Genomic DNA, 16045 nt, shown 5'->3' on the forward strand with positions numbered 1-16045 from the left:
ACAGAAAGATGCACATATCTTAGGAGAAGGGGTGAGTGGTGCCAAGGCTGCGCGATCACAGCGACATCTGGAGAGATGAGCATGCAGATTTGCTGGATCAAAAGGGACTGCAATATGATGGTGGAATATTTTACCGCTTTGATGAAGTTCCCTCCATGACTCGGATCATAAACTCTACCCATAAAGCATTAATCAAAGTGTTTGGTTGCAATAATGGTGAGTGGGGGAGGAGTGGTGAGTATGTTAGGTGGTAGACAATGCTGTAGGACAATAGAGAGGGTGAGTGCTGGCTTGAAAAGGGCACAGAGGCGGTAAGAAGTGGCGAGTTCATAGATGAGCACCCAGGCTGGACACAGATGTGACCCAGAACTGTCAGGAGACTACCAGTGGTGAAGGCAGCACATGGTGACGTAACATTGGGGACAGACCGAGACAAGGAGCATATGCAGCGCTGAGAGGTGTGAACACTAGCAAAGAAGTTGTGAGAACATGGAGCAGGAGAGAAAGCCAATGCTGGGAGCAGAACTCTTGCAGAGCCAAACCAGTAACAGGAGAAGAACCTGAGAGGAGGCAATGGTGTGAGGAACATGCACCAGAAGCTGAGCGCCAGACAATAGGAGAGCCAGTGAGATAAGGAGACAAGGGAAAAGGCAAGATAGAGGCTAGACACGGAGGAGCAGAGATACTGGGAGTAGAAGGCTGAGGGACTGAGTGGGAAATCATTGCATTCTGCGCCCATCCTAGTTTCCAGACTCCTGATTGGAGAATCATTGCCTTCTGGCAAATGAAGTCCAAGTTCCTAGATTCTTCTGAAAAAGGGACTGACTGGAGGATTGTTGGACAATGGGAATTAAAGGCCGAGCTCTCCAATTCCTCTTGAAAGAGACTTGTCATTGCACATTGAGAATTGAAGTCCAAGTTCCCAGGTCCCTCAGCAACAGAGGTGACTGCAGAGTCATTGGAGGCTGCGAACTGGATACAGGTGCCTAGTGATTCATGCATTGCAGAAAGAAATGTGGTTAGTGGCCAGATGACATCATGAAACCCAGACACCTGACAGACATTTGTGTGATCATACAATATTTTAAATATAAACCTGGCCTCACTTTTTAAGGAATATCCTCACCAGCATTACATAGTATATGGAATAGTATCAAGCTGATGGAAGAGAGGGGTGTTGTAAGGGATGCCGTCCCCAATAAATGCTGGCTTAGAATGAGATGACGTGCAGATACTGGAGGACAGTGATAGGGTGGGAGCAGAGCCCGAGGGTGTGGCTGATCTTACAGGGTTTGTGAATAGGAGGTGTGGGGACCTGACTCTGGTGGAGGTTATATCAGGAGAACACCTTGAACTAAGAGAGGTGTTTAGACCCTGAATCTGTGAGAGATACTGAATGAAAGCGGGGCAAGACCCTGAAGCAGGTGGCAATGAGTTGCTGAAAAAGAAGGTGATAAGATAATGACTGTGAAGGGTGATGAATTAAGGTTTTGAGCCCTAGAGTCAGACTGCAATAAGATGTTGAATGAGAAGGATGTCTAAACCCTATGTAAACCTATGGAAGGTGACGGGCCCCTAAAGTAGATCGCAATGAGTCTTTGACTGAGAAGGGTAAAAGGCGGAGTCATGGATCCCATGCGCTTGGGATACGGGACTCTGCCTTTTACCCTTTACATAAGGAGGTGAGGGCACCACCTCCAACAACCCGTGACCTTGCTGCTAAACAATCGACTCACAATATCTTAGAGCAAAGTGCTGCGAGTGTTCCACACTAGGGCCCACCCTTCTTTTTGAATGAGAAGGGTAACAAAAGCTCAAGGTGACCTACACGAGGTGAGGAAACCCCAAACCAGGAAATGGAAAAACATTGTGGGAAAGAGTTGACAAAACCCTAAACGATATTGGGAGATGATGAAACCCTGAACCAGTGGGCATGTGGCAAGGGCAACTAAAGCGCGTGAGAACCTGAGAGGTGGCAAAATCCTGAACCGGAGGGTGCAGAGACATTGACACATGGGGTCGAGGAAACATGAGAGAAGAAGAGAAGTGACAAGTCCTGAATCTAAGAGTTGCAGAGATCTTGAAGCCAAGAAAACAAGACACATGTGGGACTAAGTAATCTTGTTTATTCGTTTTGTTCTACACTGTTATTTTCCACTTCAGAAGCACGTATCTCTTCCCACCACCCCTCTATGTATGTACTTTATTGATTTGAATATCCACAGACACTGCAAAATATAGGATTTCCAGTTCACTCTCACTTTACTATACAGGCGCTAGATAAAAGACATTGGTTTTGGTTACCGCCTTTTAAAAATCCAGAAATAAAGTATATAGAATAAGCCTGATCTGCCTAAGTTTTTTGTTGTATTGTCTTTGTTGGCACCCCCATGACTTTGGGCTTTGTCTTGCATGCGGTATGAATAAATAAATAAATACATGTGTGTTTGCTTAATATCGATCTGTGACATCATATATGGATCTTTTTGTCAAAAGCATCCTAGAAAGGCTGTCGAGTGAAATGAAAAGGCACGTTTCTTTCAACTATGCAAATCAATATTTATATCTATTTTGTGCTTCTTTTATCAGTAGATCCTATCAGTTATCGATTGTTTCCCTGTGATGAGTCTTCAAATGTAAGTCTATGCACCATAAAGAAAGTGGGTGCCCTGGATTAACACTGGATTATGAAATATGGAATTTAAATTCTGAAGTTTGTGGCCAGGATCATAGAGGGATCAGAATTCTAGAGATCCCAAATTGTCCATGTCAGGGGGTGGAGGGGGTTAAAGGCTCATTCAGTCCTGGATTTTTCTTTGAATTCTAGTACTCGTAGTGTGAGACCTATATTGTAAAAAGAAAAACTACAAGTACCACAATGCAAAAGAAGAATCATGGATGGATGAGCTGCTCACATTTGAAACAGGACACTCTGAGATCCTTGAACTGTCCTAACGCTATGATGTAAGCAAATGACATGATGTCAATATAGGATGAGCTCTTTTCTCTAAGATTTTAAAATATCTCACTGGACTTTGATTTTATATCCACCATTTTAACTGGAGACTGCTGCTGAACTTCCACATTTTGCATCCTGCCACGATCATAGCCGGTAAGATAGCTCAGCGAGCTGAGCGCTCGCTACTGCGATCTGAGTGCGATCTGCAGGTCGCAGGCTCGAATCCCGGAAAGGCCAGCTCAGCCTTTCATCCTTCCGAGGTCGATAAATGAGTACCAATTTCGGTTGGGTGATGTTGTATGTAAATATGTGCTCTGTAGAGCACTTTGGATTAAGATGCTATATAAATAACACATCATTATCATTATGGCATATAGTTGCAGGGCTTGAAATGAAGACTGATAACTAGGAGGTAAAAGCGGCAGCTCCTGGGTACCCAGCATTAACCTATGATCAGAAGCTACCACTGGGGAACGAGGAGCTAGTACACAGCGTTCCACAAATCTAGCTTCCACCTAAAATGGAAAAATATAATTCCATCCATTATTTATGACCTCTTTGTGCTTTAAATGTTGCAATGATGAGTCCTAATGTTTATTTATAGATTGTCCCAAACATACAGAGTTAAATTCACATAGGTGTGTTTGCGTGGCATCAGTTGGCTGAGGAAGCCAAAAGTGGCTCCTGGTATCAAGCCAACCAGGCCTTCTAGACTGCAAGCCGGAGCTAAATAGCTTCGAACCCAGTTGTCGGGATTTACAATGTCTTCTCATTGTCACAATTGTCACTCCTCTCAGAACAAATATGTATTACTTTTCAAGTCAATGTTCTTCAACGTATGCCCTTGAAGTAGTTCATTGTATTGCGGTCTCGCTACTAAGATCTGGGTGGGATCGGGTGATCCTAGGTTCGAGACCCAGCAGGGCTCAAACTGTCTTTCATCATTCTCTTGTCAACAAGATGAGAATCCATTTAGACTGTGTGGTAATATAGTCACACAGACTGATGGAGGGAATCATCTTTGAGGGAAAATTCCCCATCGCCAAGTTATGGCCCGTGATGAAGCCGAAGGTCATATATTAGGGAGGTGCCGAGTCATTTTCCCAAGCCATAATTCCGCCCCCCCAACTCCCACGCTCCGAGGTCTATACGGCTATTAGTAAATAGTTGTAACTGCATTATAGGTTTTAGGAGATTTATTGGTGAAGTAAACAAGCATTAGTTTAATAGTGACTAAAGTAAATAAAATACGTGAGTAAGTTAAATGTGGTCTTCTATTTTGCTGTATTTAAGTAACAATGTCTCGGGAGGATAGCTCAGGGGCAACGTACTCACCTTGGAAGCAAGACGAAACGCAGCAACACAGGTTCGATCCCCGGGTCAGTGCTTAGAAACATCTGGGTATTAAGAGCGTTATAAATAATCTATCATATCATAATGATATATTTGAAAAATAAGCATTTTAATTATAAATTTTTTTGATCTATTACAGTTTTAAAACGAGCCTGCATTAGGTGTGATTAAAAAGTATGCTATTTCTTTGTTGGAAAGGGAGAGCATTTTTCATGTTTTATCTTTCATTTTGGTTCTTTAAATTGCTGTTGCTTGTCACGTTGTGGGCGCAGAAAAAGAGAAAGTTATTTACAGAGGAGAGTCTTCATGTAAGAAATCTATCTTGGACATTATTTTTCTGTATTTCGAATGCGGAGACATGCCTTTTGCTGTTTCAACCTCTCCTTCTAATATCAGACTGATTAGAATGCGCTCAAAAGCAGGAGTTAACGACTGCATTCCAAACATTCTGATTGGCTCAGAAGAGGGCAATGGAGACTTCAATGTGCCAATTAATTTTATTTATTTCACGTGTTTGCTTACAAGAATACCAGTTATATACAAATCTATTTGCAGTGCACATGTTAACGTGTGACTGCCTCTGCCCCATCCCTAGTGGCCACTCAGCGGCAGCTCCTGTCGAGAAAAGGCCTCACTTCTCAACAGCCAGCCCCGTAGATACTTCTTCTGAGAAAGATTCCTGAGACCCCGTGTATTCCTGGACACACAGCTGCTGTCTGACGTCCCATCTAGCGTTCAAGCCCTCCCCTGCCAGTCAGAGTGATTAAACGAGCACGGGGGCCTTGGGAGGGGCAAGACGGTTCATAGGCGGGCGGGCGGGCGGGCGAGCGGGCAGGCATTCGCTAGAATGCAATCAGAGCTATTTCGGCGCTTGCTTACAGCCAAGAGTGACTATTTCCTTCAGCGGTGGCAGCTGAGGCGGGCCTTATATTAAACCAAAGGACTGAGTAAGGGCACGGGGAGGGAGGCACACAAAGTGTGCTGTGGTCTGATTGCGTCATGCCTTCAAAAATGGTAGACTTGTCGTGGCACATTCTCCTTATCTCGTCCTACCCACCCGAGTTCCAAACCTGTTCCTATATTGGCACGTCTTCTGATTCGCATCCTTCAGTAGTCAAGTTCTGGTTCAAATGCCAGCCCTGGTCTGAATACATAAACCTTCTTATTCTAAAATTGGTCCTGGTGAGGTTGTGGCCTTCCCCACATCCTGGTTCATATTCAGGCCCTATCCTCATTCTAGCATAGGTGCCAACCTTACCCATTCTATTTGGGCGACAGAAGTCCGGTCCTGGCTTTAACTTTGTATTCTGGCACTGGTAACCGTGTGTATAATGGGGAAATCCAAGACTACAAGTCATTGCATGCAAGGATAAAACCAGGACTGGACTGGATAAGGTTTGCATGTATGTTCTAGCGCAGCTCATGTCTTAGCTCTAGACCTGGTCCAGTCCTGTCTTTAATCCTGGGATGTCTAGCCCTAGTTCTAAACCTAGTCCATTCCTAATTCTAAACACTGGTCTTGTCCTGCTTCGAACCATCTCCCTTTTCTGATTCTAGCCCTGACCATTCTGACATTGCCAGCTATGACTCTGTGCTATAACTTTGGTTGCGTCTCTGGTCCAGACCTTAGTCCAATATAGTTTAGCCTGACTTTAAAACTGGCCGAGTCCTGGTTCCAATCAGGATTCAGATTCTATTCCTGGCAGGTCTCCAAGCTTGGTCCTGAGTGTATTCTTGTACCTGGTCACAGGGACGTCATTTCACCAAAATGCCAGGGGTAGCGGAAGTGACATCACCCGACCCTTGACCCTCTGATGACATCACAGGAAGTGATGTCATTAGACCCCGCCCCAAAGTGATATAGCGGGTAGCGATGGAACACGACATTTCACCCGTTGACGAAACAGGAAATGGCATCACATAGCATTGTACACTATGAAAAATATAGTTATGATATCACTATATGATGTACATTCAGACAAGAATGGATCGCCATATGTATCATTAAGTTCAGTGTTTATTGGCCCGTATTACCAAATGACTGTGTATGCAAGCAGACGTCCATGACCAAATGATAAGCGTAAGTGCTATATAATAACACATCATTAAGCGCTTTATATAGAAAAAATATACACCCAATATCACCCAACCTGTGTTGGTACTCATTTATCGACCTCAGAAGGATGAACGGCTTAGGCTTAGTGAGGCGTTTAAGAACAGACTAAATCAGTGACTCACCCCCTGAAGTGTGCCTGAAATAAACATTTAATGAGGCCAGCAATTACTGTATAGAATTCCAGAAAGACACATTATTTGGTATTCCTATTCTTTCTTATTTAGGGTCAGTGCTGAAAGTGTTAGAAGAAAAATAAGAACAAGTGCCTCAAGTCTTTTTTTTTAAGGGGCCTGAACAAGAAAGCCAGCCACCCCAGAAGTAAAGAGCCACAGCCCAGGAGCTTGCATAACTTTAAAAAAAAAAAAAAAAAAAAAAAAATAGGTCGCAAGGGACACCACAGAGGTCGAAAGGGACACCACAGAGGTCGCAGTTGCGACCCCTGGCGACCCCCAAATGACGTCCCTGCCTGGTCATAGCCCTGGTCTTGTTCTGATTCTAACCATGGTAGAGCTTTGCCACTGTGAGACCATGATTGAGGGAACACAACTGCAGCTAGGGGGGAGATGGGAAAGTGAGGAGGGACACACAGCTACTGGGTGCTGTTTGGATATTTACCCACACATTGACCATCAGTCGCCATGTTAATCCCTCTGACTGTTCCCATCCACTTCCTGCCCTTCAGTTAACATCTTGTGGCCGTGCAGTATCATTATAGCAGTGCCTAGCAAATGCCTATCTAATGTCTACACTAAAGGAAAAAATGTTGGCTTTGTTAATGCATATTTTTTGTTTCGTTGTTCGCTTCACTCCCAAAGGGATGCAGGTTTTTTTTCGATAATGATGGGTGAGACCAAACCAAAGCGCATTTGACCTTTTGCAAGTTGACCAATTTCCTCCGCGTGATCTTTGCGCTGGCTTAATATACATCCAAAGCCTGGAAGAAAAGAAAGAAATACCACAGTCTTGCACCTTAAGTAATAGCCTGGGGTAAGGATTGAATTTTTTGAGTCTGGCTGACAACCTCTGTCGTTTTTTTTTGCCATTGGGCACGTAGATAACCAAGGAGAGACTCTCCTCTTGGGAATAAAGACTCCCTTTCCAATGAGGAACTCCCTTTTCATTATCCTCAAACACGGAGTCCAACCTCATCAGCTGACACACAACCAGACTCCTCTTACATTTGTAATTGTAATGTAATGTGCTAGGAACTCATGGGCAACAGTAAAGACAGACACAAGGGATCACAGTTCAAGGATGTTTATTGCACTTTACAATGGGTGAGATAAACGCCTAATCTAAATCTAAGATGGGCGCAAGCTATGACCATCAAATAATAATTGTACAGTCCCAGTGGCGTCTTGTCAAATAAAAAGGACCTATACTAAAAGACCTATTGCTAATCCTTACTACTAAATTACAAAAAGAGTGTGGGATAATGTTCATCAGAAAAGAAACAAGTCTTCACAAAATGATAAGTCAGGATGTTGAGGCTGGGTTTCCCTTTCTCATGTTTGAAGCACGGGACAAGGTGGGACTCTCGAGCATAGCATACTCCTCGGCCTCCTCAGCACGGGTTCACAGTTCAGTTCAACGATATCAAAAACCTTCTTAGGCCAAGTCTCTTTCCTGCAAAGGTAATTTGCCTCGGAAGGCCTGTGGTGCTTCACAATGACAAACAAACAAACAAACAAAAGGATTGTTCGGTACTCTTTTAACCTGGGTGATTGTTCTTGGCCCCTTGCATCTCCCTCCGCCGGTCTCAGATCCATCTTGCAACTTGGGCTTCTCTCCGTCGGGTTCACTACAGTCTTTCAGCTATTGCTTATATCATTCAAATCTCTTTTTACACAATTCCCCACTGCGGAACAGCCCTCGACCGGGTTCACCCTTGTCGACACAATGCTCACGGGTGTATCACTCTTGATGCAAAATAACTAAACAAAAGTTCTCTCAGCGATTTTGCACCTTGGCCGATTACCACACACCCCTAGGATCTCCCTCTGTCAGGCTCGGATCCTTCTTTCCTTTTTGTCCAGGATCTCTCTCTGTCAGGCTCAGATCCTCTTTGCAGTTTTAGGTTGGGCCTCCCTCCGTCAGTTTCACTACGGCCTTTCTTTAACACAGTTCATCAATTGCTTCTTTGCATCAGAAAGCAGAGGTTTCCTTCTTCTAGCTTTCTTTCTGCATCCCTCTGTCGGGTTCATACTTGCCCCTTTCACAGTTCACAATCCTTTCGGAAAGCGGGGTTCCCTTCACCTAGCCTTCTTCTACCCATGGGTCAGAGACTTTCGATTGTATAAAGGATTTGGTGTAACCCTCAGAGTACCACACTGGCGCCTCACGCCAGCCTTTCCTTGGGCCTTCTGGTTCTTGTAGTTTCAAAACAGGTCCCAGTCAGAGTCTTTTGAATGAGCACCCAGGTGGTGCTAGATCCCTCTGAACCCGGACGTCAACTGGGCTTTCTTTAAAGTTCAAACACACACACACAAGTTCTTCCTCTTGCAAATTCCTTGCATTCAAAATGTTGCTACTTGCAACCTTGGGCTCAATACAGTTCGGTTTACTTTCAGCTTCCTCCGACTCACCGGCTTTGCTGAACCCGTTGGCTTCTTTGTTCTTTGGAATCGAGGATAGTACCACGGGTGCCAGCTTGCCTTTCCTCCTGCGTCATCAAGCGGGAGGCCCCCGTGTATCATTAATCTCCATTGCTCCGCACGCCTGCTGTAACTCCTGGTCTTACGATTTCCCTTCTGGAGGCTTCACTGGTCTGAGTTCAAAGGGCAAGGGCAATTCACCCTTTGTTCGCTTTCCAGGTCGCACTGCTTTTCTTCTCCCTTTGTACTGCCAGTTTGGTGTAGCTGTCCCTTTGTGCGTTCGGCCTTGTCCGAAGTGTGCTTTCATGCTCCGCCTTTTATCCGTGTGGGGAAGATAAAGGGCCATCAGGTGTGGGTGATTATTGTCAATTGTCTGACTCTGCCTGACCCGTGTATGTCAGGTAAACGGCTCTGGTGTCAGTCCGTTGTCTGTTACAGTGTAAGAAAGCGTTTGTGTGGGAAAAGGGGGGGGGGGTAGAGCATCTAAATATCCCCAGGGTAGGATGGTGAAAAGGTGTTACAGAGAAGGGGATACCACGTCTCAACCCTCAGTGTGCCATTTCCACTCCCTGAAGACCCCTCGCCCAGGTGACCCCCCCCCCCCCACTGGTACACCCTTAGGAACTGAATCTAATAGCGATGGCCATGTCCTGGCCACCTGGATGACAGATCCCCGGGGAATAGTAAGAGAGACACCCTTGGGTTTCTCACAAATGATGGAAGGAAAGCATCTGCCTAGTACTGTGAAGAGTAAGAACAAAGGAGTGATAAAGAATGCCTGTCTGTCAAGCACAGTGACAAATCAACTTTAAAGAGCTCTGCAGAGTATAATTTCAACACAAAGGAAGGACTATCCTGAGAAGCAGGGGAAGCCCCAGCATTGCACAATAAAAGTGGGTGGAATAAGAGAATGTCAGAACGAGACCAAGGAATTACAAACCAGCTGGAGACGTGAAACTGGTGACTCAGGGAGAACACCGCTTCACCTTTCTACCTGCAGAGTGAGAGAAGAGTGAGAATCATTCAGGGACTCATCATACCTGTCCCAGTGAGTGGCCAAGTCATAAGAAGAGTGAGAATCATTCAGGGATGATCATACTGGTCTCAGTGAGTGGCCAAAATCATAAGAAGAGTGGGAATCACTCAGGGACTCACACCCATCACAGTGAGTGGCAAAATCATAAAAAGAGTGAGAAGTGAATGGCCAAATAATCTGAAGAACAAGAGTCGAATATGGACTCCACCTACTCGCTTCAGTGAGGAACTAAATAACCAAAGCAACTAGAGTTGTTCTGAGCATGTACTTGTTCATCCTAAAGAAGAGATTAGGGTTGTGAGGCATAACCCATATTCAGAGACTCGGTCAAGCATCAAAGAAAGCCCAGAGAGGAAGGGAACTAACATGAAAGGGCCTGTAAAAGCCCCTTGAAGGAACTGAAGGGCATATTACGACGAGAGATAGCAAAAGGCTGTCTGAAGATCCCATGTTGAGGAGAACTTTTCTGAAAAGCAACCCAGGAGAAGGGAGCCATTCTCCTGGTCTTTGGGTTGTGTAGTAAGTAATAGTGGTAGGGTCAGCCTAGGTTAGTTTTGGATGGAAGGCAGACTTTTGATTATGCACCGTTGACGATGAGCACTCTAGTTTAGTTGTGTTGGGTAGGCAAACCCTTAGGATAGGGAAAGTTAGGCATTTTAATTTATTATTTTCCAATAAACCTTTTGAAAATTTCACTTATTAGCCGGTCTCCTCCTTCTGACCTACCACAGTACTTATGAAGTGTGTTGGAGGTTTCTGAGTGGGGTTTTATGTCCTTTTTATGAGATTTTTTCAGAAATTAAACTTATCACCTTTTATGTAAATGATTGCATTTTTTATATATACATAATTGGCAAACTGTAAACCATCTACAGATCTGTTTATCCAGCGCTCTAAACTAATCTTAACTTTTTCTCTTCTTGACTTTTCTAGCAATGAAGAAAAAGAAGAAATAATTTGCTGGAAATCACACATTAAAATTAAGATTTGTTTTGTAGGAGGGAAGGTGGCATGTTTACATGTGGCAGGAATCTCAGAGCCCCATCACCACCCTCTGGAGAAGAGGCTCCGCCTTTTTTATTCCACAGGACTCCATACTCATAGCTCTCTTTAAATATCATTACTTTCATTATTTCCATATATGGTGCTTACTAAGCCTCATTGTCTCATTCCCTCCAAAGCAATCATTCTAGGATGGCCTCTGAGATCTAGAACTCTGACTGCGCTCTATATATTTTCCTTAACCTCATCCATCAGACCCTTCGAGATCATCATCCTCATGACCATTTTCGCCAACTGCATCGCCCTGGCAGTGTTCCTGCCCATGCCCGACGACGACACCAACTCGTCCAACTCCAGCCTGGTAAGACCCTGCCTATGCGAGGGGCGCTGTTAATACCTTCGGTGGGGTTAAGTCAGCGGCATGCTTTGTGTACACCGTGCATTATCACAAAAGTAAAACTGTGTCAGTGGATCAGTTTGGAAGTATGTTCCCCGGTCTTTGTGTGCCGGTGCCAACATATTAATGTGGGGTGTGCTGCAGGGCAAGACTGGGTATGCACGACTGATGGGCATAGGGCACTGTGAAGGAGGAAGCAGGTGATGCCACATGTCTGAGGTGCATTAGGGGAGGTACCTGAGGTCAGGGGTTTAGTGCACTGGGGTGGGTGCAGGCCAACATGAGCTGCATTGGCTGAGACGCATTGCAAGATCAGGAGTGCATGCCTCCGTCCTGGGGAAGGATAGAATGTTGCATCTTAGGCCTGCGTTTGAGAGATGAACAGGAAGTCAGGAAAGAGTTGAGAAATATTGTGACCAGTCAAGTGTTCTAAGAAGTGTGTGAAGTACACAACGTTTACTGTACATTCAGCAATGAGCCAGGGTTCTGGCACTGGACTGCTAACATGGAGGACACAAAAGGAGGGTCTACGGATGGGGGGTCTGGAGCATGCAGCCAAAACACAGGCCTACCGTCCAAACACAGGTATAATGTTCCAGTGGGTTCCAGTGGGGAGCAGCATGTGTCAGGACTAATGGTAAATGGGGAGGGCAGATCGATTCTCTTAAAAGTTGGGGGAGGCATGATGAACATGGACGACCCTGATCTCCCCTCAAATTCTGGGCATTTACCTTGTGTAAAGTGGTGGGCAGCTGCCCACTGAGCTGCAGACCATTTGCATAGTGCCAGGAGAGCAAATGCATGCGGTACTATGTGATTTTATCAAAAATAATTCATCGATTTTTTATTTTATTTTCTCTGATAGATTTTGCTGCAATTATATGTGGGGGAGGCCACTGAAACACCCACGCCCCCTCAGCCCTCATACCTTATTTATTAGCCTAACCCCACATATATTTGGTGTAAAATCAAATTAAAAAAAATCGATTAATTCTCTATACTGCGACAAAACCTCCTGTTACCTACGTCTGGATGGATGTCGTTATCCGATGACTCCGGTCCCGGTCAGTGCTGCTGGGCAGGTTCACAACCTTTTATTCATGTAAGTGAAGGGATGCCCTGCGTCTTTGGAAAGTGTGCACTAGAAAAACAGGTGCCCTTTTTCTACCCATCTGTGTAGTTGTGTAAACCAGGTGGTGGTAGGCCGTGTTTCCAATGTACAGCCCCATGTTCAAACGGGGTGCACCTCGAAATGCAAAGAAACAGCGAAGCATCTGGGTCCCCTGCGTGGCACAGTCAGGCACAGAGACAGAATGCAGAGAAAAGTTCATTCTGTTTTGCAGGTGAATAGTGTGGTGCCCAGAGAGGGGGATGATCAGAGAAGTGCGGCGCCCTGCCTCGCAATGACGCAGCAGGGTTGCCAGCTATGGAGCGGGCAACAAGAGGCTCGTGGGCGTCTGGAGGAATGAGGGGCAGTTAAACGGGACATGGGCTGGCAGCGGAGCAGGAGGTGGGTCACGACAATTTGCTGGCTCGGAATGCAGTTGGGAAACCGGCAGATAATGCCCGCGTGCCAGGCCACCTGTTTAGAAGAGGTGCACCAGATTATTAATTTGGCATTTAACAAAGACTGTGCTTTCAGGTCGCCTCAAAGAGGATTGTGTGGGTGCTGGGCTTCTGTAATACATTCACTAATGCAGTCAAGGAGGAACATACGGTGCAGCGCGTGCGCTGGTGCTCGTCTCCACGAAATGCACAGGCTAGCAATGTTTATAATGTGTCTAGCACGTTTCCCATGACTTGGCATCTGCAGGTGCCTGATTTTCTATGATGTGCATAACATTCGCTTGCACTGATGTTTCACGTGCTGTCTCTGTTCTGTGCGTGACAGACATTTGCACTGATGCTGGTGCAGAAAAAGAAGCATCCGTGCAAGTTTCTATCACACGCCGAGCAGATGGAGCACATGAAGCATCGGTCCTATGTGTTTCGTTTGTGATGGAAACTGGCACTGATGCTTCATGTGCTGCATATGTTCTGTGTAGGATGGGAACTGGTACTGATGCTTCATGTGCAGCATCTGTTCTGTGTAGTATGGAAATTGGCACTGATGCTTCATGTGCTGCATATGTTCTGTGTAGGAGGAAACTGGGACTGATGCTTCATGTGCAGCATCTGTTCTGTGTAGAATGCAAAATGGCACTGATGCTTCAGGTGCAACATCTGTTCTGTGTAGGATGGGAACTGGTACTGATGCTTCAGGTGCAACATCTGTTCTCTGTAGGAGGGAAACTGGCACTGATGCTTCATGTGCAGCATCTGTTCTGCGTTGGATGAAACTCGTACTTATGCTTATTTTTCTGCATCTATTCTGTGTAGGATGGAAACTGGCACTGATGATTCATGTGCAACATCTGTTCTGGCAGGAGGAATCCTGCACTGATGTTTCATGTGCAGCATCAGTTCTGTGTAGGACGAAACTGATACTGATGCGCAACATCTGTTCTGTGTAGGAGGAAACTGGCACTTATGCTTCATGTGCAGCATCTGTTCTGTGTTGGATGAAACTAGTACTTATGCTTATTTTTCTGCATCTATTCTGTGTAGGATGGAAACTGGCACTGATGATTCATGTGCAGCATCAGTTCTGTGTAGGACGAAACTGGCACCCATGCTTCATGTGCAGCATCTGTTCTGGCAGGAGGAAACCTGCACTGTTGTTTCATGTGCAGCATCAGTTCTGTGTAGGACGAAACTGATACTGATGCGCAACATCTGTTCTGTGTAGGAGGAAACTGGCACTGATGCTTCATGTGCAGCATCTGTTATGGCAGGAGCAAACCTGCACTGATGTTTCATGTGCAGCCTCAGTTCTGTGTAGGAAGAAACTGATACTGATGCTTGATGTGCAACATCTGTTCTGTTTAGGATGAAACTGGTACTGATGCTTGATGCTTCATGCGCAGCGGCAGTTCTGTGTAGGATGAAACTGGCACTGATGCTTCATGTGCTGTCTCTGTTCTATGTGTGAAAGACCTTTGCACTGATGCAGAAAAAGAAGCAGCAGTGCAAGTTTGTATCACACACCAAGCACATGGATCACATGAAGCATCAGTCCTATATTTTTCGTGTGTGATGGAAACTGGCACTGATGCTTCATGTGCTGCATATGTTCTGTGTAGTATGGAAACTGGGACTGATGCTTCAGGTGCAAAATCTGTTCTGTGTAGGATGGGAACTGGCACTGGTTCTTCATGTGCAGCATCTGTTCTGTGTTGGAGGGAAACTGGCATTGGTGCTTCATGTGCAGCATCTGTTCTGTGTAGGAGGGAAACTGGCACTGATGTTTCATGTGCAGCATCTGTTCTGTGTAGGAGGGAAACTGGCACTGATGTTTCATGTGCAGCATCTGTTCTGTGTAGGAGGGAAACTGGCACTGATGCCTCATGTGCAGCGTCTGTTCTGTGTAGAAGGGAAACTGGCACTGATGCTTCATGTGCAGCATCTGTTCTGTGTAGTATGAAACTAGTACTTATGCTTATTGTCTGCATCTGTTCTGTGTAGGACGGAAACTGACACTGATGATACATGTGCAGCATCTGTTCTGGCAGGAGGAAACCTGCACTGATGTTTCATGTGCAGCATCAGTTCTGTTTAGGATGAAACTTGTACTGATGCTGGCTGCTTCATGCGCAGCGTCTGTTCTGTTTAGGATTAAACTGGCACTGATGCTTCATGTACTTTCTCTGTTCTGTGTGTGATAGACCTTTGCACTGATGCAGAAAAAGAAGCAGCAGTGCAAGTTTGTATCACACACCAAGCACATGGATCACATGAAGCATCAGCCCTATATGTTTCGTGTGTGATGGAAACTGGCACTGATGCTTCATGTGCTGCATATGTTCTGTGTAGGATGGGAACTAGCACTAATGTTTCATGTGCATCATCTGTTCTGTGTAGTATGGAAACTGGCAGTGATGCTTCATGTGCTGCATATGTTCTGTGTATGATGGGAAATGGTACTGATGCTTCACGTGCAGCATCTGTTCTGTGTAGGAGGAAACAGGGACTGATGCTTCATGTGCAGCATCTGTTCTGTGTAGGATGGAAACTGGCACTGATTCTTCAGGTGCAACACCTGTTCTGTGTAGGATGGGAACTGGCATTGGTGCTTCATGTGCAGCATCTGTTCTGTGTAGGAGGGAAACTGGCACTGATGTTTCATGTGCAGCATCTGTTCTGTGTAGGAGGAAACAGGGACTGATGCTTCATGTGCAGCATCTGTTCTGTGTAGGATGGAAACTGGCACTAATGTTTCATGTGCAGCATCTGTTCTGTGTAGGAGGAAACAGGGACTGATGCTTCATGTGCAGCATCTGTTCTGTGTAGGATGGAAACTGGCACTGATTCTTCAGGTGCAGCATCTGTTCTGTGTAGGAGGGAAACTGACACTGATGATTCATGTGCAGCATCTGTTCTGTGTAGGAGGGAAACTGGCATTGGTGCTTCATGTGCAGCATCTGTTCTGTGTAGGAGGGAAACTGGCACTGATGATTCATGTGCAGCATCTGTTCTGTGTAGGAGGGAA

General features: G+C 45.4%; 1 protein-coding gene across 1 annotated transcript in view; it reads left to right on the forward strand.

Annotated features, from left to right (window-relative positions):
- Positions 1-16045, forward strand: part of CACNA1S (calcium voltage-gated channel subunit alpha1 S) — a 596588-nt gene that overhangs the window by 104926 nt on the left and 475617 nt on the right. The window contains exon 2 of the mRNA XM_069633644.1: positions 11316-11421. Within this exon, the coding sequence (XP_069489745.1) occupies positions 11316-11421 (106 nt within the window). The remainder of the gene's footprint in view (positions 1-11315; positions 11422-16045) is intronic.

The sequence above is a fragment of the Ambystoma mexicanum genome, chromosome 13, assembly GCF_040938575.1.
Source record: "Ambystoma mexicanum isolate Mex_15411 chromosome 13, UKY_AmexF1_1, whole genome shotgun sequence".
NCBI classification, from domain to species: domain Eukaryota; kingdom Metazoa; phylum Chordata; class Amphibia; order Caudata; family Ambystomatidae; genus Ambystoma; species Ambystoma mexicanum.